General features: G+C 41.6%; 2 protein-coding genes across 2 annotated transcripts in view; both read right to left on the reverse strand.

Annotated features, from left to right (window-relative positions):
* LOC108942101 (SWI/SNF-related matrix-associated actin-dependent regulator of chromatin subfamily D member 3-like) overlaps positions 1-9761 on the reverse strand; it is a 40887-nt gene extending 31126 nt beyond the window's left edge. The window contains exon 1 of the mRNA XM_018765196.2: positions 9018-9761. Within this exon, the coding sequence (XP_018620712.2) occupies positions 9018-9029 (12 nt within the window). The 5' untranslated portion in view covers positions 9030-9761. The remainder of the gene's footprint in view (positions 1-9017) is intronic.
* Positions 9762-10346: 585 nt separating this feature from the next.
* Positions 10347-26681, reverse strand: nfx1 (nuclear transcription factor, X-box binding 1). Its single transcript, XM_018765814.2, has 24 exons — positions 26444-26681; positions 24170-25093; positions 23673-23834; positions 23241-23318; positions 22823-22928; positions 22519-22590; positions 21445-21584; positions 21111-21210; positions 20125-20342; positions 19751-19848; positions 19263-19293; positions 18345-18427; positions 18091-18199; positions 17766-17885; positions 17242-17321; positions 16797-17027; positions 16323-16396; positions 16116-16217; positions 15176-15217; positions 14166-14261; positions 13965-14031; positions 12806-12951; positions 10770-10874; positions 10347-10492 (listed from the first exon to the last, which is right to left on the reverse strand). Exons 1-24 carry the CDS (start codon positions 26463-26465, stop codon positions 10435-10437), a joined length of 3264 nt encoding a protein of 1087 aa, XP_018621330.2. The 5' UTR covers positions 26466-26681; the 3' UTR covers positions 10347-10434.
* Between the last annotated feature and the right edge of the window lie 848 nt (positions 26682-27529).

Genomic DNA, 27529 nt, shown 5'->3' on the forward strand with positions numbered 1-27529 from the left:
CGACATATCTTTTGACTGCCAGATCCCTTGCTGTTGACTATTGATCCCAAGAAGCTGTCAACAACTTCTTTCATGCTGTTCCAGTTGTCGTAATTTGAGCTTCTATAGCCCCATTTTTTTTTCTCTCTCCACTTTGACTCTTTAATTCGCTCATCCTTTCTTAGAGTGGAGCGTCTGTCATAACATGTTCAGCGTACAATTCAAAAAGGTAAGGAAAACATATACAGCCATGTCTCTTTTCTTTGCCAGTACTAAACCTGGATTCTACATCTAGCTGTTTAAAAGAGTAACCCAACTAATATACTGTGTGTTACTTAAAAAAGGATGCATTCTTTGCAACCAAATAGCAGACAGAACCAAAAAAAAAAAAAAAGAGGGTTAACATTTACACAACGGTCTCCAGTTTCCGCTGACAATGCAGGACAAACACTAAAAACAAACACAAATACAGACATCTTTGCTGGACTTGACAGCAGGAACCACACAGGAAGAGGCCCATGGAACATGAGCCTGAACCTCCCTCCCAACACTGGAGGCCCTCTCCTCTTTATTTTCTCAGGTCACCACTCACTAAATCCATTCCTGGAACTTCGACAGGCCACACCAGTTTCAATACAGCAGCACAAAAAAAAAAAAAAAAACATTCTGCGTACATAATCATTTTTATGGAAAACAGACTACGCACTCCCATTCCACAGTGAGGAAAACAAGACCACACTAAAATATGCAAAAAAAAACAGTAATAGCGAGACAAACATAAAACATCTAGTCTTTGAAGTACTGTTCGTATTTTTTAAGTTTTGGAACTGACCTTCACTGATGGAAGGAAAATACACTAATTTAAATAATGAAGGACAGAAATGTGGGAGATACCATGAGAGTTCTTCAAGGTTCTGAAAAGCTGGCAGAATGACGTTTCTCTACATATTCCTCTTAGAACAATGATCTACCGGAAAGGACTTCAAAGTTCCCCAAAGCAGTAACTGTGCTTATTTGTTTGGGGGATTGGAAAAATGAGAATTATTGCCTTCAGCTATCCCAACAGAGCTGCTGAAAACTGCCGCAGGTATCACCATAAGGCATGACTCATCCATGGTGACAAAACAAAGGAGCCAAGACTGGATATAGTGTAAAACCGCCACAAACTTGGCTTGTTGAAGTATGATGAATCCCAAATTGCAAAGTATTCTGCACAATTTGTGTGTGGGGCAGAGAGGTGAATATCAGTTGCTGAGGAATTCTAATTCCACTGAATCTCACACATCAAGTTTGCCAAAATGATAAATAAAGCACTGCTCATGTAAATTGGAGGAATATGTACTGATTCTGTTAGACAAACGCATAGATTGGTTTCAATCGGGATACTGCACAGAAATCTGGAAGTGAATCTCTTTCCACGAATCTTTAGCATTTTGTGCCATATCCTGCAACATGAAAACAAAATTTATATATTATATACATAGATATGTTTATGTATTATAAATATATAATACAGATTTTTCAAACATTCCTTTGAAATTCACAATTTGTTACAAACCTAGTGTTGAACGGTTATTAAAGTGGGATACATACAATGATAACATGCTATTATTCCTTTAGAGATGACTGTCAGATTCATTAATAATAATAATTAAGTGAGTTGGAATGACTAGGCACAATAAAAAACAGCTAAAATTGTCCTCATTTTTCAATAGCAGGAGTGCTGGAATTTTAATAACACAATTAAAAATGAGAAACTGACATTTAAACATTTTGTAATGCTTTCCAAAACATGTTATATAACTTTTGTAAATTACGAGACTAATTACGCCTTATGTTTTGTTCATTTGAATTCCGCACACCTATTTTAGGACGACCAGGTGATGGACTGGCATCTCATCCAGGGTGTACCCTGCTTAGCTCTGCACACTGCGTTTCCAGGCTAGGTTCAAGATCACTGCAACCCTCACTTGGACAAGTGGTTAATGACAGTGGGTGACAGTTTCAGGCCTGAAATTCTCTTCAAGGTTTTTTTTTCCCTCTAAAAACCTTGGTTCTGACTACTAGATTGGATCTAGGATACTTGACTGGCCTTGACTGAGCATGTCATTTAAAAAGCATTTATGACAAATGAATATTTAAATGTTTTAAATAACAGGCACACACACAAGTTAGTTTTTGTTAAATTTATGTTTCCAAAAATCCAGTTCCTGGAGACCGTAGTATATTTCCTGACTGGCAAAAGCCTGCCCTGATTTGACGTCAAACAGCTCCTGGACCCCCAGATAAGGAAAGGCATTGTCTATGTCTCCCTGCAAAACCAGTTAATATGAAAGCTTGAGAAACTTGGGCTAACAAGGCCCCAATGCTGGGGTTCATTGAGCACAAACAATATGGTGTTATTTGGTCCTTGTGTGCATGTCCTGAAATGTACTTTTTGCACTTCTAGGCATCCAGACCATTCCTTACACGCCCGCAGAATGAAGCAAATGTGCTGCATAATTAGTTTAGTCAAAACACAGTTATTTGAAAGGTGTCAGTGAAGTTGCAGGTTCGGTAGTGAAGTAATTGCTGAAGACTTGAGCGTGTGAGCAAAAAGGTTATTCAATCACATGCCAAGGAAGGAAAGCTACTTTCACACATCCCTGATTCAGAACTTACCTTAAATATGCAAAGCCATAAAGCATCACAGAAAATATGAATAGCTATAGACATTGTACAGAGGGGTAGCTTCAAATACATACACACACACACACACACACACACACACACACACACACACACACACACACACACACACACACACACCTTATTCACCAAGGTGCTTTTGTTCAGTGGCATCTGTGCTTAATAATGCAAGTGATGCCACTGTCACAGACCGGGCAGTCAAATATGGTATATGAAATAAAACAAATAACCACATTTAAACTATTCACTCACAGCAAATACACTGGAAACCTTTAAGTGTTTACATTACCAATTTTGTCAGTTATGAAATTTTAAAAAACTAGAATTACTGAGACAGGGTCGGTAGACTTTACAGTCTGGGTTATAGCCTTGAAAATACTGCCAAACTGTATTATAACATAGAAAGGCATACAATGCTGCATCTTAGTTTTGTCTTACTTATTTGTTCACTCACCAAGAACTGTCATTTGCTAAAGTTTCCCTTATTTGGCTTTGTTAGTGTTATGGTATAAAATCTAATTTCCATTTCCTTTCTTACCTTACCATCTACTCCCTTCGATCCCAGGCTTTGTTTTGTGCATGCAGCCAGTTGTCATGCAACCTACCCGGGGGGGGTCCTTCTTGCTGCTGCCTGAATTGTGACGCGTCTGTCATTTCTGCTCACTGGAGGTTCAATAAAGCATGATGGGTACAGTGGGTTGCATGATTGGGGAAGTCAGGAAAGATTTTCTTTGCCGTTCCTTCAACGCCGACACATCGGTTACAGCGTTTCAAAAGAAGGAAAAACAGCAGCTATTCCCCAGGGCTCTCGGTGTCATACAAAGTCACAGGAATGACTTGATGCGTTCCTTTCCGTGGTGTATACAAATACAGAAGGATGCCAGGTATCTGAGAGGTTCACTTTTGCATTGCGCTACTGACCAAGTTTTAACTGCATTTTGACACCTGGTGGTATTTCACAAAGTGGCAAAAGGTCACCCCTTAAATAATGATCAGACAGTTTTTAGACGTCATACTGGTCCTAGTCTTGACCATGATCAGATGTCATACTTGTCCTAGTCATGATCTCTTAAATGCATGTTAATGTGTAATTGTTTATTCTCAATAACTTAATGAATTATAAATGTTGAATAAACGGATAAACCTATATGCAGCTACTTGTGTGATGTACATTGGTTCATATGGCAGAAAATAGCAAATTAACTGTGTTTCAGAATCATATATCTTCATCTAAGTCTCCTTCTGTTGATGTAATGAAAACATTGTATTTTCTATGAGATGTACCTCGCTTTGGAGAAAAGTGTCCGCTAAATGAGTAAATATAAATGTAAATGTAGTCCAAATCAGGGTTGCAGTGATCTGCTGCCTATTCTGAGAAGTATAAAATGCTCGTTTACAGTGTTAAACCACATTAAGTGTGGTTAGAGAACCAAAACTGTGATCATTACTACATACTGTACAAAGTGACGTACTACCCATGTTTTCCTTCATTTTATAATACATTATATTAAGGCTGAAGCTCTCAATCTGAACTTTACAGACTATGCCCATGATTCACTATGCTGTATGTCCAACATCCACTGTGACATTGAATCTAAATGTGTGTACGTGCCTTAAAATGTGTCCTCGTGTTTCCATTTCTGAGAAAATTGTTACAAAACTTGCACTGCGCTAGTAGGATATCATGACAACCACCTGTCAAATCAAACTTTCACTGACTGTACGGACAAGCATGTTTTATTTATCATTGCTTTGTCTTAAGCTTTTATACAACCTAGCCTATGGGCATATATATTCAGTTTTAATTAACTGCAATATTGCCAAAATGATTTTCGAGCTATAAACAAATGAGTTAGACTTCTGGTCGCAATTGTGTTCGTAAGCTAAGGTCCAAGTGTGTTGTATTCTGTCTCCCTGTCATTATGACACTGCCCTGCTGTCTTATTAATGAATTTAAAAAAAAAAAGAAACTGGGGGAAAAGTATCATCTGCAATGGAATAAATAATTCAGGGACCTAGGTGCAGATTATTACACTAAACAGCTGGCACTCCGAGTCTTAACTTTTAGTAATAAAAGCAGAGGATCGCTTTGAGCGGTGCATTTAGATGAACACGTTGCTGTGCCCTTTATGCCATCAGAATAAATAGCTCTGTTAGTGATGCACAACTACATAGAAGGAACAGCTGTTCCATTTACCGCCTGTAAATGAAATCACAGCTGCGCTGTTTACCCTGTGGAAAATAAGGTCAAGCCATACATTAGCGGGGCAAACAGCTGTTTACCTTTGCAAATCAAACCAGATGACCACAGAATGCAGCGAAGTTAATGGAACAAAGAGGTCTGTCCTTTATGTACTGCAAACAAAATCGTGACCCGTGACAAATGGTTGGGATAGTGATACAAGCAGCTATGTTTATATCCTGTAAATTAAATCAGTAAATGACTTCAAGCAGTGGAGTTTAAATGAATACATGGAGTAACAGGTACAGACCAGTTGGGGTATATAAGGAGTGAGAAAAAAAACAGACAGACACACAATGACAGCAATGGGAAGCCAGCAATGACACGGGATCATACAGGTCATCATCGTGCAAAGCAATGTAACGCATCGTGAAAAATCATGCGGCATAGCAGAATAGAGTTGCAGAGATGAGTGGCACTACCTGGGTGGGTGAAAAGAAAGAGGGGGCCAAGAAGGGACTGAGCAGGAAAAGAAAACGCCACGGCAGGGTGGGGTGACAGGAAGGGAAACAGGAAAGAAAACACAGGCGACTAAGTAGGAAGAGATGGGGTCCATGGGACTGGTAGGAGATACAAGATGGAAGATCACGGAACTTGCAGGTGAAAGTAAAGGACAGAACACAGGTAAGGGACCAGGAGACGGGCTGGAAGAAGAGGGAAACCCGTACGGATGTCCATGAGGAGATTAGTTAAACGAGACACCAAAGCAGCAAAAAGAGGAAAGGAGGAGAGGAGGGGAGTGGCACCAACGCCAGGTGGAACATCTAGCAATGATGAGCAGAACGCAACCAAGATCAGTACAGAAGGCAAACGCAAAAACAGCTAATAGTAGCTCTAGGAACTGAGAGCATCTGCTGGACGTCCAGCAGCAAGCCAGCAAGAAACCAACGTAGCAGTTACACACACGTCTCCATCTTTGTATCACTAGTTTCATGAATTTCTAGCAAAATGTAGGAGGTAGAGTTTGGATTGGAGCTGCTGTCTTGCCCTTAAAGGCACCAGATTTGAATCCCATCTCCTGCTGTAGCACCCTTACCAGGATCCTTACCCTGAATTGCTTGTGCAACCCGGCCCTATAAATAGATAACTTGCTGTGGTGCTTTATTTCTTTCCCAAGTTTTCCTTCAACAAATTTTGTCCCCTAGTTCACAGTAATGAACTTACACTGAGTAACTGAGTCGGCAGTTCCGATAACCTTGAGCTGACCTTCCCAAAACTACAGCAGTAGTGTTTCAACTTAAAAATTAGGTAGCAAACTTGCACAAATTACCCCGCGACATAGAAAATGAAAGTAAGCAGTAAAACAACAAATGTGGCACAGTTTAAAATGCACCAAGGTGAAAAAATAAAACAAAAGCAAGGAGCTAAATTGAGATTAAATGTTATGCATATATAGTATACTGTATACTTTAACATAAAGGTTAATTTGTAAATACTCTATGAAATGTTTATATTCTGCATAGTTTCTGGTAGTAAACCTACATAACTGCTGTAGTACCCTGCAACAAGGTACATATTCCTAACTGCTCCAATAAAAATTACCCATAAATAGGGAAATGACTGAAAGCAGTTTAACACTAAGTTGCTTTGGAGAAAAGCATCAACTAAAGAGGAAACTTGGTAGCGTAATGGATAAAGCTGCTGCCTTTAGACCCAAAGGATGCAGGTTTCAATCCAAGCTCTGGCTGTAGTAAGCTTGAGCAAGGTACTTACCCTAAATTGCTCCAGTAAAATTACCCAGGTGTATAAATGGGTAAATAATTGCAAGTACTATAGCTTAACATTGAACTTACATTGTAAGTTCATTGAACATGGGCTAAATGACTTGGGATGTGTCCAGTTTGGTCAAATACTATGTTCTTACCATCTCACCAAGAACTTCTCCCTTAGGAGTGGGATAGTGCTTTATTAGTAAACAATCGCCGAGATGTTTCAAGCCCATGCAGATCTGCAGAGCAGCGTAACTTTTCTTCACATATGACCAATGAGTTAACAGTCTCAGTAGGTTCTTCAACTTTTAACTACTTTCAAAGCTTCCGTCCATAGCTCCATTCATAAGAAACACAACAAGATGACTCAATACTCTGATACGACCAAGGTAAGATCAGTTTCATAGAACCTGTGTAAAAGGTATGGCAGCTATGCCTTGGAATATTGCTGCGAACTTGAGTCATCCTAAACTCGACACGGTGCCCCAGTGTGGACAGTGAAAGTCTAGGCCACTATAAATGCACATTTTACCAGTCCTACAACTTCACTGGCAACACCTCCCAACAGCGTCTCTTTTTAGTGACTGTAGTCACTAAAGGCAGAGTCATAGAGTAATCAATGAAGATAACTGTTTAATTACCGTAACAGATAAGTTTAACAGTTATGTCCACACACACACACATTTCAGAACCGCCTGTCCCATACGGGGTCGCGGGGAACCGGAGCCTACCCGGCAACACAGGGCGTAAGGCCGGAGGCATTTTAATGGAATTATGTGATATTTTTGCATAAATGGGTGTCACTTTTGGGGCTCAGGATTTTTTTTTTTTTTTTAAACCATTGAAACTAATAGTAAGTACATTGGATCAGTTACCAGTTCATTAGCCTCTTTATTCTTCTGTAATTATTCTACAGTTGAATAATTATATTCTGGGAGGCAGAACTTTTGCTTCGGTACTGATTTCATCAGATGTTTAGAGTGTACTTTTTTGGTCAAATTCTTTACTGCTTTTGTATATTCACAGTTTTACATTGCTGGGGAGAAAAGCATCTGCTAAAAAAATAAATGTTCATTGTTCTATTTCAGCCCACAAGGGACTTTTAAGAAGAATGCACATTCCCTAGAAATGTGTAAATAAGTAAATCACTGTAGTTTAATACATACACATCATTTAAGTCACTTAGAATATTTGTTCACTTGGAACTGCTGAGTAAATAAATAACGTGGACCACAAATTAAGTTAAATTCATCAGTGATACTCAGAATTTAACTGTGCACTACATTGCTTTTATACCATTTTATTATTCCAAATACATAACAACACAACATGCTACTCATTTTTGGGAAATCAAACAGGAAATGTTTGCTCTAATAAAGAAAAGTGATTTCACATAACATACAATATACCTGAGTATACCAGTATATCATAATGTACAATATACCACACATAATATACAATATACTTTGATACATATTTATACTCCAACACTGGTAAATGTATTAGATGTTGCTGTAGAGTCTAGATGAAACAGAAGGATGTTAAAAGTATTAACAGCTTGATCATTGTATAATAATGAAGGGTTCTGAATATAAGACCAGAAAAAAATTGAGGCATGGCTGCTATACTATGTGTCTCATGCTGTAAACTGCAGCACTTGACACTATGACCGTCAAAAAAAAAAAAAAAAAAAAAAAAAAGACAGGAAACTTTGGTCTTTTAATTCTCATAGTTAACAGACCAGTGACCAGAACTTGTACATTTTCTTGTCCCTTTCATTTATTTTTGCAAAGGATGACCATAATAAAACATATGTACCAGTGGATGAGAACATTTAAAATGCGGATCCCTCTTTGCAATTCCCCCCCCCCAAATTTTGTGCGTGTGTGTTTGGAGAACAGAGGAACTCATCAAAGGCTCATCTTAGGAGGCTTTTGTGTCTGCTGCCCTGTGCGGCAATGGGCTGAGTAAAGGGCAGCTATGGGTTAAGAGTGACGGTGAGCCCGATCACGGCAATATTCTCGGGTTAATTCCTACGCAAAGCAACATCCAAGCGCAATGCCGCTCATTTCCACTTGTCACGTTCAGCGTTCTTCGCGGAAAATTTAACCAAGCACGCGATCTGCTCTTATTCGGATATTTCATATTCTGTATCCCTGGCTTTCCTTTTCCCTACATTTATGGGCGGATAATTTCCCGATCCTCGCTAGTTTAAGTCCATGTGGTGTGTCAGTGCCACCCCCCCCCGCAAGTGGGTTGGGTGGCGCAGGACCGGCACTTAGCGGCAAAACACTCGGAGAGGGGGAGGGAGGAGAAGAAAAGAGAAAAAAAAAAAAAGCACCGGAGACGGCGACGCGAAGCGCGGAGATTGACAGCACGATCCTGCCATGAGCTCCTACCTTTCTTTCCATGGCTGCGATGCGGCCGGACGTCTTCGCGGTTTCGCGGCGGTAACGCTTCTTATGTCGGCGGCTACGAGCCCCTCAGCTCCCCGTTGCGTTGGGTGTCCGCGCACGGCTACACGGGGCGACGCGCGGCCCGATGACGGCCAGAGTGTGGAGGATGGAAGCGGCTCTGCCGAACCTGCGCGCGCCCGAAATCGCGGCGCAGGCGCGCGACCAGTGCGCGCGACTCCATCACATGCGAGGAAGGTTAAAGAGGGAGCGTCGTCAAATTACCCCGCCCCCCTGCCCCCGGAGCGCTGCGCGGAAAGTGACGGCTACATGGCGGCTCCTTGGCAAAGTTAATGATACTAGATACCCCAAATGATACTAGGCGTAATAAACGCATCTCTTTAGCGCCTCTCTGCGAAAAAGCAGCGAAGTGGAAAACGCGTACTGTATAGTGTATTCAAATTTTGCGGGCGGACCTGGGGCACCTGTACGAATCGCCGGGAGTCCCTTCGTAGTCGTGCTTTTTATTACAACAAAGTACATGATTATATATATAATGATTATTCGCTGGCTGTTTCATAATTTCAACTATCTAAACATCCATTTCTTGGACACTTTCACTTCAGTTTCACCATATAAACCGAGTTTCGGCAGCAGACCTTTACATTCCAAATACATATTTTTTATATGAAGAGTTGAGACCCATTAAACAGAATTTAACACTAATATTAACTTAAGCGTTAAATGTAAACAAACATTCTTATTTACTGGACACTGTATACAAACTAAACATTCCTGTTGCTAAGTCTATCAAGCCCAACATTTCCTTCGTCCCAGACCCAGGGCCAACCATCAGCATTCCAGTCATAGATCACTAAAAGCACAGATTTGCTTGCAAGCTGTATTAATTTTACCGTGAACCAAAAAAAAAAAGCCAGATTCTTTACTCACATCAGTTGTTGGTGCTCAAACTCAAAACCTGCCAAGGTGTTGAGGAGAAGGGAATTGGAACAGTCATGGAGTAGCGCTGGAGACCATCTCCTGCTCCAGGGTAAATCCTCACTGCCAAACGTGCGCTTAAATTTGCGAGTTATGCCAACTAGGTGCTAGTTACCATTAACTATGTGTATGCGCTATGGTGGCCTGGTTACCAGCATCGTAAGCAGGTGTTGGTGTTGTGTATGTTCCACATATGATAATGTATTGTGCTGCCCCATAGTGCAATGAACATGTGTGTGTTTGGCATGTCTCCCTCACGTAGCACATATGTATTATTAATGGCTCATGAAACGTGAACTTGGTTAAAGAGAGCATGGAAAACCAAAAATGCGAACCAAGTGTGAAATTCTTTGCTTTATTTCAGTTAATTCATTGATACACTGGCTCACTGTTTTTCCCCCATGTCCCACATTCCTGGCTGGATTCAATCCTGAACATCAAAGTAGTCAATTACAGGCTCCTCTCTAGATGAATTTTGCCCTCTGTTTCAGGGAACAAGGACAGAGATTGCAAGTTATCATATCACATCATGATCGATTATCATAACTCATTGCATCGTGATAATATAGCGCATTAAGAATCAGGCTTCCATTATTATGTCTAGGTTTTCCAACACTATGATCAACATCTATTTGCCATATATCTACACACCAATAAAAAGTCTCTAACTTTAAAGAGATAAAGAGTCACATGCCTATTCGTATTCATAATAAGTGACAATGTTGCATAGGAGAGTAAAAGTATGTTATAAATACTTACTTGCTGATTTGCTGTCTTAAATGGGCAATAGGAGGTGGAGCTCTCACTGTCATCTCCCTCTCAATTAAGGCTGTCAATGTTGAGTTGGGACACACCGATTTCCCTCTGTAAGCGAGGGATACAACAAATAAGGGAGCATTGTTATCGACATGTCCTGTTTTTGACATTTCCTTTGACAGGCAGTCCTCCAGTAACTGTTGAGAGCTGGTTTCAGTTATGTCTCAATTGCATTCATTGATGAGACTGAGGATTTGCAAGTGTGAGTCAACCCAAAAGTAAGCACCTATACTACCATAGTCATCAATACACAGGCACAACCTTTTTGTCCACTGAACGTCCAAGGAACCTCAGTACGTCTCTCCAGCATTTGTGTGGAAGTTCATTGAGTACTATTGCTGATTTTTTTTGGTCCCTCAATACCTGGCAAGTCGTTAGAACACTGCATCAGTATACTGAAATTCTCAAGACTTGCCCTCCAAAAAAGTTGTTCATCTAGAGTGTACAATGTTCCGCACAATACACACACACTATTCCTCTGTTCCTGTCACTTATCTAGTTTCCCACTACTGCCAGGGTTTATTTACTTTTCAACTTTACACTCCGTTTTCTCATCTATGACTTTGTGTAATCATTCAACTTTGTTACATGGAGTCCAGCATTTCCAATTAGTCCCACATTTATGTGGTGTTAGTCTAGGATTAAACACTGTACAGCAGCTGTCACCATATGAGTTACTGTGCATATTTATGTATTGTACTAACCTAACAATGTAGGTCACTTCAAAGAACATCAACTAAATCAATAATAGCAGCTAGCAGTATACATTTTTTGCTCTGCTGTTGCCATTAAATACAGGAAGCAGGATATCTTTGCAAAGATGTACTTTAAATTACACTTTATATTTATTCATTTAGCAGATGCCTTCCTACGAAGCAAAGTACACAAGAGAGAAAACAAAACCTTGCAATCACAAGAGACTAATGTGGCAAATGTAAAGATTGAAAGATGCAGTTATACTGCGGAGAGGAGGAAAAATCCATCTACAGCTAGCTACTGTAAAGATTTGCATGCAGACTAAAAATGTGTCAGCACAGGTATTTTGCTTAGTGAGAACCAATGGAGCTTTAAGCGAAATACATAGCAATGTATTACTGTGGTGAAAACATGGGCTTCAGTTTTAAAGCTATTTTTCTATATTCGCCCTCTAACTGGGCTGACAGAAAGCTCTGAAAGTGCCATACTTGGAGTGGTAATGATCTCTCAACTCTGTTTTTACAAACAGACTGACTGTAAGTAAGGCATAGCGGTTTCAAATTAAAGGTTAGCCCTTTCCTCACTAAAAATACTGATTTCCATGTCTTCAGTCTTTTTGACCGGGGAATTTTACTTATCAGTTGAAATGAGCTTTATTGCTTAGCGAAAGCATATACAGTTTAATTCCTAACAATCAAGGCACTATGTCATAAGGCTGACTGGAAAATGTACTAAGCACATGGACCATTCAGTCAGTTTTCAGTCACCTGTTAAACTGGAAAAGTGGTATTAAGCAAAAACAAAAAACATGGATTTCTGGTCATAGTGGCACAACTATAACTAATAAAATGTTTTCCGCCTAAATGAAAGTGATTTATTAGAATTGTCGGATACAAAATGTTCTGATGTCAACATTTGTAGCCCTGCTCGGGGGGGAAGGAAAAAAAAAAAAAAAAAAAAAAACTGGAATGGTGTAACGTCACAAAAAATTTCAAACTCTTCCTTAAAAGGTAGACACCATCTAACCATGTCATTTTTTAATAGATTTAAAGTGAAAACTTCAACAACTATTAAATAACATCCAGTCGTTTAACCATAACAAAACACTTCTACAAATGGGATTAACCAGCAAATTGCAAATACATACAATATGTTTCATTATAATGGTTAGAGAACGAACTCCTGACACTGAAATGTTAACTTCAATTTCCACCAACTTCAATTGTTTAGTCTTTTATGAAACATGGGCATTTAATATATCTACATGCCCTGCAAGAACTCACCTCACAGCAGTTACAACTACGTTGCGCTTGGGCTCACTATCATAGCTGACGCTCTCGACACCATAGGCCTCGGCAAGATCATGGATGATCTTTCTATGCTCTCTGTTCATGGGTGGGAAACAGTGACTTCGCTTTGGTTGCTTGCCCTGAAAATGCAGCCGATAAAGTTTCTTGTAATAACATTTATTGAAAAATTCCATTCAAAATCCAATTTATCTTAATTAAACCACTAGGATAGCTCAGTGAAAAGGATAGATACACTTGTACCTCAACTTAAAAACATAATAACAGACTTCTACTCCCAGTTAACCCAAACCACTATCTCAGTCAACAAAGGCATAATAAAAGATTAAAAAAAAAAAAAAAAAATCAGATACACCTATAATGAACTAAAAATTCACAAAGACTTTTCATTAACTACTTGCACAATTTCAGTGTTCCTCCACCCTAGAAGCATAGAGTACTATGGATAGGACACCAGTCTGCAGCGGGCTTTTGCCATCTTTTATTAATTTTCAGCAACACTAAAGTCTACTTTTAATTTTCAGATATTTAAAAGTATTTGCCACAGCCATGTTGTGGTGTTCTGTGTTATACGCAAACGCGCGCGCGCACGCACGCACGCACGCACACACACACACACACACACACACACACACACACACACACACACACACACACCACAGTGCTCCTCTTGCATATCAGGCAACACAAGAGAATGAAACAGTGGAGATGGACAAGGACAGTGAGTTGCAGCGTAACTGTTTGCTACCAAAATGCGCAAGTCACATACTTTTATTAGTTTGCTGATAACATCCTGCAAAGGTCTCAAATACAGCTATAACAAAAATAGCCTGCAAGAGGCTAATTTTAACATTTGTATTAATGTCGAATAGCTGTAAACACCATAAACTTCGTTAGGTGCACGTGTATTGAAATTGATCCTGCACTGCCAGAAGTTAAAAGCACCATTTCATGAGCCACTTTTTCCTCTGCAACTGAGTAATTTTACAAAACAGGACATTGAGGAAAATGCAGTTACCAATAAACAAACTGGTATATATTTGTATCTTCCATAATTGGTCAGTGGAATATATGTAACATGAGATACAAGTGTATCTGGAATGTTAATAAGCAGCGTTCAGTTACGATTTCTTACCTTGTTTACAAGTTCAACTAAATTCTTCATCTCCTCCTCTACCTCACTTACAAACTTGAGATCTTTTCTGCATTACAAAAATAATATGGGTTGCATATGGGTTAGAGGCCTCATGTTCTTTCCTCCTATAACCACTTTATTGCATAATCTGGAACATACTGCAATTTTGCAAATAATGAAGTGTAAAGTAAGGGGAGACACCTGGCATCTTCCTTAAGACTGTCACTATACTTGGAGGAGGAACGAATGTGGAAAGGATCTGCTGATTCGTCAATCTGCAGTGCTTCGGCCAACCTCCTTGCAGAAGACCAGACAGGAATAATCAGTCATACAAAACATCACATGCATTTCACTGAGCTCCTACAGTTATTACAGCTGTGTGAACTGCTACATATAAGACATTAAGAACAATATACATTTATTCATTTAGCAGACGATTTCTCCAAGGCGACATACATCTCTTAAAAAAATATATTTTGTCTATTACCTTAGAAGAAAGAGACATAGCTGCAGACGTGTGATTAAGTACAATTAGTGTGTTTCCTTCACCATATGCACCGACGTTCATAAAAAAAAACAAAGCGGGGGGAAATGTGTTAACATTTTACAAAACCTACTGGTTACACCTGACCGTTTTCAAAATGCATTAGATTTGACCAATTACTAAATGTCAACTGGGCGGCAAGGTGGCACAGCACCTGGGTGGTGCAAGAGGATGTGGGTTTGATCCCTGCTCAGTGTGTCTGGAGTTTGAATGTTCTCCCCGTGTCTGTGTGGGTTTTTGCTGGGTGCTCTGGTTTCCTCCCACACTCCAAAGACATGCTATTCAGGTTCCCCCATAGTGTGTGAGTGACAGAGAGAGAATGTGTGTTTCACTGATATATGGATGAGTGACCCATTGTAAGTAGTGTATCTAGCAGTGTAAGTCACCACGGTGAGTAAGGTGTGTGGGCTGATAAAACTACATAGAGTTCATTGGAAGTCACTTTGGACAAAAGCATCTGCTAAATAAATACATGTAAATGTAGAAAAGCTATTAAACACCTACGACAACAGTCGAACATGATGAAAAGATTGTAACATTTAACAAGAGGACATTTATTAATTCTGTAAAGTTGATAAATGAGCACATGCAGAAAACCAAATCCAAAGTAACACATCACCAATTCATAGCTGAATGAACTATGCCTTCCTTTGCAGAATGCACTCACCTGTTTCTCTCCAGAGCTGCACATTCCTTGTCACACTGCAGCCTAAAACCAGAGACATACACAAATATAAGACTCACTAACGTGCACCATGTTGAGTCTCTACATGCATAAAATGCTTCAAGTCATTGAAATAAAACAATTCATTCAACTACTGAGAAATCTGTTAACTGAACATGTGCAATGCAAGAAAATATTGGAGAGCAATTTATGTAAAACCCTCTCGATCCCATACTTTCTCAACTTTTACTGACAATTTCATTGCAACCTTTTATTTAATCTTTAATTCCTCACTCTCCTATGGTTGTCTCATCTACCCTCAAAACAGCTCATTCCTTACTTCAAATTAAATCTCTGGATTCGAACTCCATCACGAATTATAAAACCAGCCTTGTTCCCTATTTCTATTCCAAAACCATCAATCTGATGTTCACTGAGGAGATTATCTTCCATAGGGACATACCTGAATGAGTACCAACAAAACACATTGTAAAAAAAAAGATTCTTTGATAATTATGTGCCTATATCTTTCAGGATTGTGCCACCATGTTGAGAAGAGCTGCACATAAAAATAAACTGAATTGCTGCTGAATGCACTCAGTTGTACGTTGTTTCAGAGGAAACATCTGCCATGTGAACAATTATCAGTTCCATCAGTATTTGATTATCTAAAGACAACATTGAATACTTCATTTGTAAATCCAAAGTCACTTTTAGAACAACCAAATTTAAGAAAATGTTTGAGATCTTAAAAAAGTGATTAAAATTAAACATCTGGAAAATGTTTCAGTCCTAAAAACTTAACACTTGAAGAATTTCAACTGCTGTCTGTCCATGTCACATGTCAACATGACCTTTTTCTCGTGAATTTCTCATCCAAATATAGATTTTTGTCATGTGGGCTATATGAGGGGGCCAACAAACAAACAAAAACTCAGGTAACCTGGCCTGTTTCATCTCCTTTTTGGTGATGAGCTGTCCGATGTCCACGGAGTCACCGAGCTGCATGTCTGACAGCTTGCTAGCTACAGCAATGGCAGCCGTTCTACAGACACAAAACAGCCACATTCAGACAAAAGTAAATGATATCTCCAAACATTGTAAATGTCACCTTCTTGGGAAGAAGAAGAAAAAAAGTTATTTTCCAGACCTCTGGTAGGAGCTGGCAGCTTCAGCACAGATAACAGTTTCCTTCCTGCGACCACAGTCACAATGCAGAACCACCTGGAGAAACAACACAGGGTTCAGAAAGCACACCCAACTGTACATCTATGTAGGGGTGAGGAAGGCACCACATGCAGCAACACGGTTCCCATTTCACTGGTGCCCGTAAAGACATTTGTGTCACTTTTTTTTTTTTTTTAATGATCAAATATCTGGTATGTAGTATCAGTCATGTAGAAGGTATATTATAGTCCAGCCACAGAATACAAGCTAAATCCAGAACTTAATTCCCAACAAGTGCAGCTACACTACCCACTACCACTTCAAGGGTAGCATTTCAAGGTAGCAGCAGCCCTCACTATGCTATCAGCTGCCCATTAAATAAATACTTTAAATAAAACCTGCACGTATGGTATTTTAATAGTAAAGCTGAAAACTGAGGGCTCGCCGAAAGAGGTACCTTAGCACTGCAGGGTGTGCGAGGGCAAGGGGATCCAGGATGACAGGAAACACCACAAGGGTGGCCACACTCGGGACGAGGCGCCGCACACGGCTGCTGGCAACTGCTCTCGGCCAGACAGGGGCCCCGGTGGCACATCCGCTGGCACTGGTGCATGCCACACGGAAGGGCCTTGTTGCAGGGCAAACCACAGGAGATGTCCGACAGGTGACAAGGAATGTTGCTCCTTTGCTGCCGGGAGTGAGAAGTCACAATGTGTCATTTCTATAAAACGGGCTCATTCAACCCACTCAAAAAAGAAAAAAAAACACACACACAAATAAAAAGCTATTTAGGAAAATACATTAATCATGTCTTCTTTCAACACGACAATCGTGAGTAACAAAAACTGCAGAGTGTATGCAGCTTGTAACGCACTCTGCGAAACACCTTAAATTCGACTCACCTCATGGTTACCCATACACCATTTCTTGGTTAGATAGGTACACGGGGGGCATTTCTCTTCACTGTGACAGTTGTGAAAAACTGAAATAAAGAAGAAATTGAGTATTTGCAGGAATTTTGGTTAATCTCACCATTCTTTTCAATAAAAGCAGACATACATTCTACATAAAACATTCCCAATGGCAATGTTTAGCACAGCTGGACCGGATGCACTGCCCATGATCGTGTCTTGATCTATGTGGGAGTGTGGCACGCACGCACGCACACACACGCCGAAGCTGCTTGTCCCAGTTGCCTTGAATTTCTGGTTAGTACCACATTAAAAAATACAAAACGAGTCCGTTTGGAGTCAATCCACCACATGCTGAAGCACCCTATACCCTACTGCATGAATGGATGCAAGGGTTAAAAGTGTCAACAAGGCTGTTCATTCATATGAACACAGGATTCCCTGTACCATTGAGCTTCATCCGTGCAATAAAGGCACCAGCGTTGAGTGAGAAAAGAACCACAACTAGGGCGTACCTGGGTGATCACAGTCATGCGTTCTGGTGCAGAGGTTCTTGCACTCAGGTGGATTGGTACCACAGGAGATTGGGGGGTATATGACTGTTTCCCCACAGTAGCAAGTCAGTTCGTCGAAGCCTACAGAGCAGATGCAGGCATCAAAACAATCCATATCGTACAAGCCCTTAATTAAGGCTTGTATTCATAACAAAACAGTGTTTCCTATTAAATTAATACGTATATTTTAAATATGTCAAATGGCTTTTTGTTTAGTGGTATTTAAGGTCATAAGTGTGGACACGAAACTCACTTTGTCTCAGATCATGCAAGCAGGGAGACTTACTGGTTTGCCAACAGGGTTGGCAGTTGCCACGGTGACAGAGGTCCTGGCATCGGTGGAGGCCACAGTTCAGCTTATAGCCACAGATTAAGGCGCACCGATGTTCCTTATCCTGGCAGAGGACCCGGAATAATCCAGTTAAAACAGAGATTGAAAGGAAATCACCCAGTTTTAAATCACTGTAGACAACCAGTGTAGAGTGGAGAAATACACGCAGCTTGGTGCATGGATGAGAAGCAAAACCGTTTGCTACGCACCACACAGCAGACTTCGGTGCACTTGTGTCTTCCGCAGGACCGCTTCTTGTTGCAGCGCTTGTCGCAGGTAAACTCAAGCTCACCTTGCAGAGGACGAAAGTGAAAGCGTACCAGTAAATAACCTTTCTTATTATGTTTTCAATACACATCACTAAACAGGGACCAACAGAGACATAATGCACAGATTTTCCATCCACATCAATTTATTCGTTTGCTTTGACTACAGAACCACACGCACTGACTGAAGTCACTTATCCCAAGTGGAGCCGTGGCGAACCGGAGCCTAACCCGGCAACACAGGGTGCAAAGCTGGAGGGGGGGAGGGACACAGCCAGGGAGGGATGCCAGTCCGTCACAAGGCACCCCAAGCGGGAATCAAACCCCAGACCCACCAAACAGCAGGCACAGGCCAAACCTACTGTGCCACCACACCCCCCACTACAGAACCAATTAGTTAAAATAAACTGATGTAATTCTGATGGACAGCTACAAATACCTATACAACAAAATACAGGATATGCAGAATGCCTAAAAAACCATGGTGCTTCAAGTGCCACTTCATGAATCTTTGAAGTTATTGATCTCCCACAAAATAACCTTGCGATAACTGTTTAACAACGGGTAAACCTTCATGCAGCTACTCGTGTGATGTAAATGTTTTAAAAAAAAACAATTAGGAATGTGATTAGGAATTGTCAATACTTGGATAATTTATGCAGCGACTCATGTGATGTACATTGGATCATAAGGTGAAAAGTAAAACTAACTGCACTTTAGAATCACACATCTAAATCTAAGTGTCGCACACACTATATTTTTTTATGAGATGTACATCGCTTTGGAGAAAAGCTTGTGCTGAATGAATAAATGTAAAACACTTTGTGTAACAGCACACAACCCACTGAAAAATTATCCTACCTTCATTTTGGATTGTGGCACAGGGAACCTCCTAGAAATTAAACAAGGGTTTCAGTATGAAGACTCAATGGAGAAGATGCTGAATTGCATTTGTAGGCTTTGCAAAACATCCTGATGCGCATGAGCAACAAACACACAAACGCTGAGGATGGACAGGCGAATATTAGACGTATGACGGCTTTAAGTTGTCTTTCAGGTCTGTTTGGCCAGAACCAGCAGGCAGTGCAGCGGTTAGAGTCGTCGTTTTACAATCGAAAAAAAGAATACCCATGAATACCCTCTTTGAGCTACATGTTTACCCTGAAATGCTACAGTAAAAAAATAACCAGCTGCATAAATGAGTAAATAACGTAATCTCCTTAGTACAGAAACACTGAAAGTCACTTTGGAGAACAGCATCAGAAATAACTAAGTGCCGCCTATCTGTAGGGCACAATGTATTACGTTTCCTTGCGGTGGTGTACAGTGTTACCTTCACGTTGGCTTACTTTAGTTTTGAAGCCACATCTGCATTTGGCAGTTGACATGAGTGAGCAGGGTCCACAGCTACCCTCATGGCATATGTTCTCACACACGTGGATGGTGACTGCAACAAGACCACGAGTTTAAAAAAAAAAAAGAAAATTCATGGACCCACTCCAATGGGAGACCCTTGTTACAAACCTCTAAAAGATCAATAAGTGAAAACTATTCCATATCACTTAAAATGTATATATATAAAACCAGTGAATGACAAAACTTAAATATTTTCCAGTATTAAGCACATTTCTATTCTTGTGCAAGTTTTTATAAACTCTCTCAGCTCTGCGGAAATGTTGGGCGAAACCATCTGAAAATGCTGGAACGTGGCGGGCTGCCTCACCGCTGGAGCCGCAGGGGAGGGGCTTGCCGCAAGTTTTTCCGCAAGACGGGATGGGATCCGTGCAGCTACGCCTCTCAACGTCGCCAAGCTCCAAGAGCTTGGCCAGGGGTGTCTGACCGCAGGGGCAACTGCTCACAAGCTGGGGCAACCTGGGACAGGACTGACAGGGCGCAGAGTGGCAAGGCTGCTGGCAGTCATGATTCCCACAGTCCAGCAGTCTGGGAGAAATGAGAGAGAAAGTAAATATAAATAAGGGCATAGACAATATTACGGCATCTTGCACAATGACAAACTGTGAAGACGACTCTTTACACCTACATTTCGTTTATTTAGCAGATGCTTTTCTCCAAAGCAACTTCTAATCAATACTATGTAGTGTTTAGCTGACACTTCACTCCATCCATGGTGGCTTACAATATCAGACACACTACAGTAAACTACCCACAGTCAAACACTCATCTCTACACCAAGGCAACGTAACTCTCACACACACTATGGGAATTTAGAGTCACCAATTCAGTCAAAACACATCTTTGGATGGGGAGGGGTAAAGCTGAACACCTGGAGGAACTCCATGTAAACATGGGAGAACTTGCAAACTCTACACAAACTGAACTGGGATCAAACCCATAGGTGATGTCTGACAATGCAGTGGTTCAAGCTCCTGCCTTTGGACCTAAAGGTTGTAGGTTCAATTCCCACCTCCAGCTGCAGAACCCATGAGCAAGTTACTTACCCTAAAATTGCTCCAGTAAAATTACCCAGCTGCATACATTGTTGCACTCCACAAAATCTTTAAACAACACTCAAAGTATCTGTTACCATGAACATCAAGCAACACTTTGACATTACTGGAAGTATGCCATGACTTCGGTGGTTCTTGTCAAACTCAAAATTTATAAGGCACCACAGTCCTTCATTCATCCTAGTGGGTACAATGACGACACTAAACAGCACAACAAGTGAGTATTAACGTAGGTACTTACTTCCCACAGGGTTTTCCGCAGGAGAAGTGTCCAAAGCCATCAAAGTTCTCCTTATTGGTGCCACACAGCACCTCCTGAGAAACCATCCCACAGTAGCAAACTGGAGTATATGAAGCCAAAATTAGTTGGTAAAAGAAGGTTGAAAACGATTTTACAAATAAATATTTTACACAGTTCTCCAGTGGCAACTGTAAAGGTCCTTCTAATGACACTTCAACTAACTCTACAGCTTTTACATTGTGAATGGAGGAAAGAGACATCTCAGATCACCACCTCTCACCCTTTGAAGCATCAAAATGACACTTCATGGTGTTGGATGGGCATTTCCTCTCACCTTGCTTGGTGCGCAGCTGGCAGGGTGGACAGACACCGCTGTGGCACACCTGTTCACAGGTGTGCTGCCCACAGTTTAGCTCAGCACCACAGACCTGGTTGCAGCAGATGGATGCCGGCTGTCCGCAGCGCACAGTCTGACTAGTAAAGGCACAGAAGGATAAACTTCAGCACAGAAACCAAGATGTCAAACAAACCATCTTGAACACGAAAATGTTACGCTGATGTGCATTCGGTTGTGGGTTTAAATATGGCTCGACCTACATGGACTTTGCACATTCTCCTCATATTTACGTGGGTTTCCTCCCACAATCCAAAGACATGCATACTAGGTGGGTGTTTAGTTTCCAAAATTCAAGTGTGTGTATTACATTTATCTGCTGTAAAGATGGGTGAGGGATTCAAAGAAAGGGTGTAGCAGCTCTAGCACAGTAAGCGCCCACGCCCAGACACACAATGTCTACAACCGCTTGTCCCGAGCAGGGTCACAGTGAACTGGAGCCTAACCCAAAAACACAGGACGCAAGGCTGGAGGAGGAGAGGACACACCCCAGTCCGCCGCAAGGCACCCCAAGCAGGGCTTGAATCCCAGACCCACCACACAGCAGGCACCGGCTGAACCTGCTGCACCACCGCACACCCCTCAGTAAGTGATCCTTTAAGTATAATTTAAAAACTACTTAACACACACTACTCAACTAATCACTGTATTTCACTTTGGAGAAAAGCATACGTTAAATGAAAAAATATAAATGCAGATGTGACCATGCATGCTGTATAACATCATAACACTCAACGCTTCTAACTTTTTTGTATTAATTTAACTTATTTATTACTTTTTAATATTAATGCATTATTAATTTCTAACTTAATCTTACTTATTACTTACTAATTAATTTTGCGTTAATTATATTTCTCTGAGATGTACGTCACTTTGGAGACAAGCATCTGCTAAAGGATAAATGTAACTTAACTGTGGTCTAGAAGTTTCTGTTAATGTAACGCATACTTTCTCCACAGATGCTCACGCATTTGGCTTTCGCATCACAAAAGAGCGGCTGTCGCTATACCTTACCTGGTTTTTCCACAGAGGCAGGCTTTATTGACAAAGGCAGGGCACTGTGGACAGGGTCCTGGATGACATAAGCTAAAGAAGCAGAAGACACAAGCGTTGGATGGGGGGGCCTTTTAGCATTCTCTAAATCACCACGGGATGATGAAAGTGTCAGTTCCACATTCTTCGTTTTCATTATCATTACAATAAAGGCCAAGAGATACGATATCTTTTACTTTATAGACCAACTGGCACCGCTGCAATGAAGAAGATGACGAGCTTAACATTGTAACACAACATCAGTGTTTATATCTACATTTCTTACATGTTGCAAGGGTGGTTGCAGTCTAGCCCACTCCTCTTCTTCCCACACATCTCTCCGCAGCTGTGTGGGATCTCACCGTGGTGCCACTCTGGGTTCGTGAACTTGCCTGATGACAGAAACGGTTCTCACCTTTCCATATTCATTAAATGAATGGCTGAGGTGTGCTTCAGCAGCTCTCCTCCTGCTATTTGACTATACGTCTTCTTGGTGAAGAGTTAAAATGGAATAAATATCTTGGATATTAGACCACTTAGACAACCTAGGCTATTACACTTTCTACCAGGGTACCAGCATGCACAAAACATAACACCCAGACTAAAAACACTGTTCCTGGAGACAAGCGCAAGACAAATATCTGGTGACCATCTTGGCTCCTCGTTTTATGAAGAAACACACTGGGCAAGCAGGCAGAACGCACCGCAGAAGCAGGTGTAGGAGACCGGAACACGAGCCTCTACGTTCTGGCAGGCAGGACATCGCCAACCTCCATTTCCATCTGCAACAACATGGGAGGTTTAAAATGCCACAATTTCTGATCAACTTATTCTAAAGAACACTCAAGCTAAACATGACATTACAACTGGGAGAAAAATGTTAAAATAACAATCCAGTTGCAAAAAAATGATAGGAGTTAAAAACAGAAACTGCAATGAATATGATGAGCAACTTCCTCTCTGTCCAGCCCAGCATGTGATCCCATGTGATATTAACTGCTCATCCAGGTGACGGAGATGTCGTTAATATCACATTATTTCAGCACTCACTTTAGTTAATACAAAGGAGGGCTCTACAGGGTGGAATACTGGTACTGGGTAAAATCAACAAGATCAAGCTGGAAGGAGCCTGGTACCGTCTGCCTGCGAGGCCGGTGAACGGGCCCACTTCTTGATGCAGTTGAGATGGAAGACATGATAGCAGTTGAGACAGCTCCAAACTGGTGCCATGACACGGATCACCTCGCAGCAGACCATGCACTCGTACTTCTCCTCCGTCAGCTGTTCGATGAGGCACCCTGTGCGAAAGGCCATGCGGAGGCATACGGTAAACTACCAGACTATTAACTGAGTAACCACATTAAAGAATAAATCCACCCAAATATAACAGTTCCTCAATGGGGAAGGCAAGCTTTGTATGGTCTTTTTATTGGCACTAGGAGCACAGGTAATGTTTGCAGCCTCACCATCATCTACCCTACTCAGCATTTTTGCAACTCGTCACTTTGGGGGGGGGATGCATTAACTGCACTTGTATCATTTTTTTAAATGGCTAATGTTCAGTGACATGGGAAAATGTGTAATATACTTAAGTATCCTTTTTACAAAGCAAGCACAAGTGTTACTTGCTCACCAGTGTGCGTTTCTTTACTTCTGGGTACATCCATTTGCTTCTTTCGACCTGAATGCTGCTCTGACCTCATCGGCCTCCTCTGCCCTCGGTCTTGCCGTATAGTTTGTCTGCTCTTGCCTTTGGCAGAACTTTTTGTGAAGGCCTCACATTCACCTGAAGCCACTGTATCGCAAGGAGAAGAATCAGAGCCATGAGAGTCTTGTCCACCCAAGGGTCTCTGCTCTGCCCGAGGAAGGTCCTTTCCACCTTTCCACCGCTGTCTAGGAGGTAGATCCTTGTTCCTAGAGTCAACGGGAGTGTTGCGATCGTGTTCTCTCCATCCTTTCTTATTCCTCCATCCTGGTTCTGGCTGGACTGCTGATTCTATGTCTCTAATAGAATCAAAATCTCCCTCTGCGACGGAATTGCCTTCTTTCTCTCTACGGTGTGCAAGATGCTCGTCATTCAAACTTCCTTTGGGCTCGTGCCTGAATTTTTCTTTCCTTGCTTGTGCATCTTTGTGGTTTTCATAGGATCCTCTGTTGCCAATTCCTCTCCTGTCCTCCCTTCTCCAGCTGGGCCCATCTATACGGGGCCTTTCGGCCACTGGGCTTTCTGCCGCACAGCTGCCTTTGAAACGCTCCTCTTGAAATCTCCCTCCACTCTCAGGTCTCATTTGCCTCTCCCTCTGAAAGTTGTGGCGACCCGAAATGCTTGTGCCTCTGCCGCCGCCTCTTCCCCTTCCTCTTCCGCCGTCACGACGGTAGAAAGTCTGGCAGCTGATTGAGCCCATCGAATCATTGCGACGCTGCGGAAGGGAACCAGCATACTGGCTACTCCTGCTGCAGTTGTAATCCTCCCTATTCAGCACTCTTCCAGACTGGTGGTGGCTCTGCTTCTCTTGTGGAACAAACTCGGCAGAATTTGGATTTAGTTCCACTGCTCCTATAAAATAATAATTACATTGCACTCAGTCATAGTAATGACAGATCTAGTAGACTACTTCACTCATTTACCTAACACTTTTATCAAACGCAAACTACAATGGTGGAGGCATGGTGGCGCAGCAGGTTCAGCCAGTGTCTGCTGTGTGCTGGGTCTTGGGTTTGAGCCCTGCTTGGGGTGCCTTGCGATGGTCTGGCATCCCGTCTTGGGTGTGTCCCCTCCCCCCTCAGCCTTGCGCCCTGTGTTGCCAGGTTGGGGTCCGGCTCGCTGGGACAAGCGGTTGTTGACGATGGATGGCTGGAAACTAAATTGTTAAACTACTTACCCATTGATACAGCGGGGCAATTTTGGATGAGTACCTTTCTCAAGGCTACTACAATTAGATACAGATCACACAAAACAATGTAACCACAACATTTGTCCATTCAAAACATCTAGATAAAAGTGCAAATCCTTTATTGTTATTAAATGCACACCCAGCAGGTTTATTGTAAGCGTATTAACAAAGGTTCAAAAGCATCCCGTTTTAGACTCTAGCACATGTTGTGGAAACCAACTGAGGGCACCGCGTACCAAAGGGGCCACCGGGCAGTTATTAGTGCATGCTCTCAGTGGGTGTGTGCTTGTGTGTAGGACAAACTGAAAATCATATCTAAAACCTGATTATTTAAAACTATGAATTATTTATTCACTTATCTGACACTTTTCTCCAAAGTGACTTAGACTAGTCTCAAGGAAGGAACAATTTTTTTACTCATTTACACAGCTAGTTAAATTTACTTGAGAAATTTAGGGTTAAGTACCTGAGATTCGAACCTACGACCTTTGGGTCCAAAGGCAACGGTTCTAACCACTACACCAGCTGGCAGCTATAATTAATCTCATTCTAGTTAGTGACCTGTAGAAGCTCATTAATAAATAATAATGTGTTTCTCTGACCCACTGGTTAAGTCCCGTGATACGCAGCGGAAACACGAGACAACGATTGAAGTGAAAGCGCAAATCAAACGTAACAACTTGGAACTTTGATCGTTCTGACCACCCAGGAGGAGTCACTCTGCCTTTGCGCAGCGCACCGTTAGTGGCCAGTAAAATGCGACTGACCCGACCAGAGACGTGGTTTAACCACATTCAGGCTATCGGCTCCTCAAAAAGGAACGATGACTCGGGATGCTCCACTGCGCTGTGCTAACATGATAACATACACCATAGGGCGAACAGAGGTGAGACATCATCTAGTAAAAAACATGATTCTACTCAGTTATTTAAATAAATAAAAAAAAAATGTTCAGCACTTCACGCAGATTCTTTTTCTAGTAATACGTTGATTATTTTAATCCGACCGAGTACCTGTTATGGCGCCTTCAGCCATATGATACAGTTTCGGCAAGATGACAGAACTCGATAGATATATATGTTCCGTTCAGACACGACTGCGGCTCCAATTCCAATTTCGCTATTTTCAGTTCTTCCCGAAAGAAGCCGCCGAGGTGACCAGGCATAAAGAACTTCTGAGACGTGTAAAAATTACGTAACCATTAACTTCCGGGTGTCATGCGCCAACTGAGCAGCACCTCACCATTCTTCCCCATCGGCACATTTTTTTGCATAAATAGCGCTGAAAGCTCATAGGCTCTGTTTAATCCCCACCCCCTCGTTGTTAACCAATGAGCGCGTACTATGATGTGACTTCACTGCTCTTCTGGTCACGTTGTGCTTCCATAAGCGTTTTAGGTTAAAAATATGGGATTGTTCTGAGTTCGAATCTTTTCTTTGTATATGTACAAGATAGCATCTTTTTAAAACTCACATTAGGCATAAAGAAATATTGCTTAAAATATAGTTAATCTCAACTCTTATGACTATATCGCAACTCCCCCTGTGGCGATACTGCAAACGGAACCCGGATGCAGGTATCTTGGGAAATGCAGTTTATTAAAGCTGTAAACGCCTGGATTGATGTCTTTAAAAGGACACGGTTGACAGATGAAGACCAGAACACTAAAGTACACCTGCAACCTGCTGAGACAACCCATGCCTAGCTGTCAGCTCCATGAAAGCATCCCACAATCCACCACGAGATGACAAATGAATGAACATCAGGAACAACTAATGACAGGATCCTAATTACAGCTAAAGGGGGGTGCAGTGGTGCAGCGGGATTGACTGGGTCTTGCTCTCTGGTGGGTCTGGGGTTCGAGTCCTGCTGGGAGTGCCTTGCGACAGACTGGCGTCCTGTCCTGGGTGTGTCCCCTCCCCCTCCAGCTTAACGCCCTGTGTTGCTGGGTTAGGCTCTGGCTCCCTGCAACCCTGCATGGGACAGTGTGTGTAATTACAGCTATCCCCTCAAAACTGTCATATTTTCCCCTTTGAGAGTCTACCGTTATTTTCAACAACTTCTTTCTCTGATCAGGATCATGGTGGTCTGGAGCCTAT

Source organism: Scleropages formosus, chromosome 5, assembly GCF_900964775.1.
Source record: "Scleropages formosus chromosome 5, fSclFor1.1, whole genome shotgun sequence".
NCBI lineage: Eukaryota > Metazoa > Chordata > Actinopteri > Osteoglossiformes > Osteoglossidae > Scleropages > Scleropages formosus.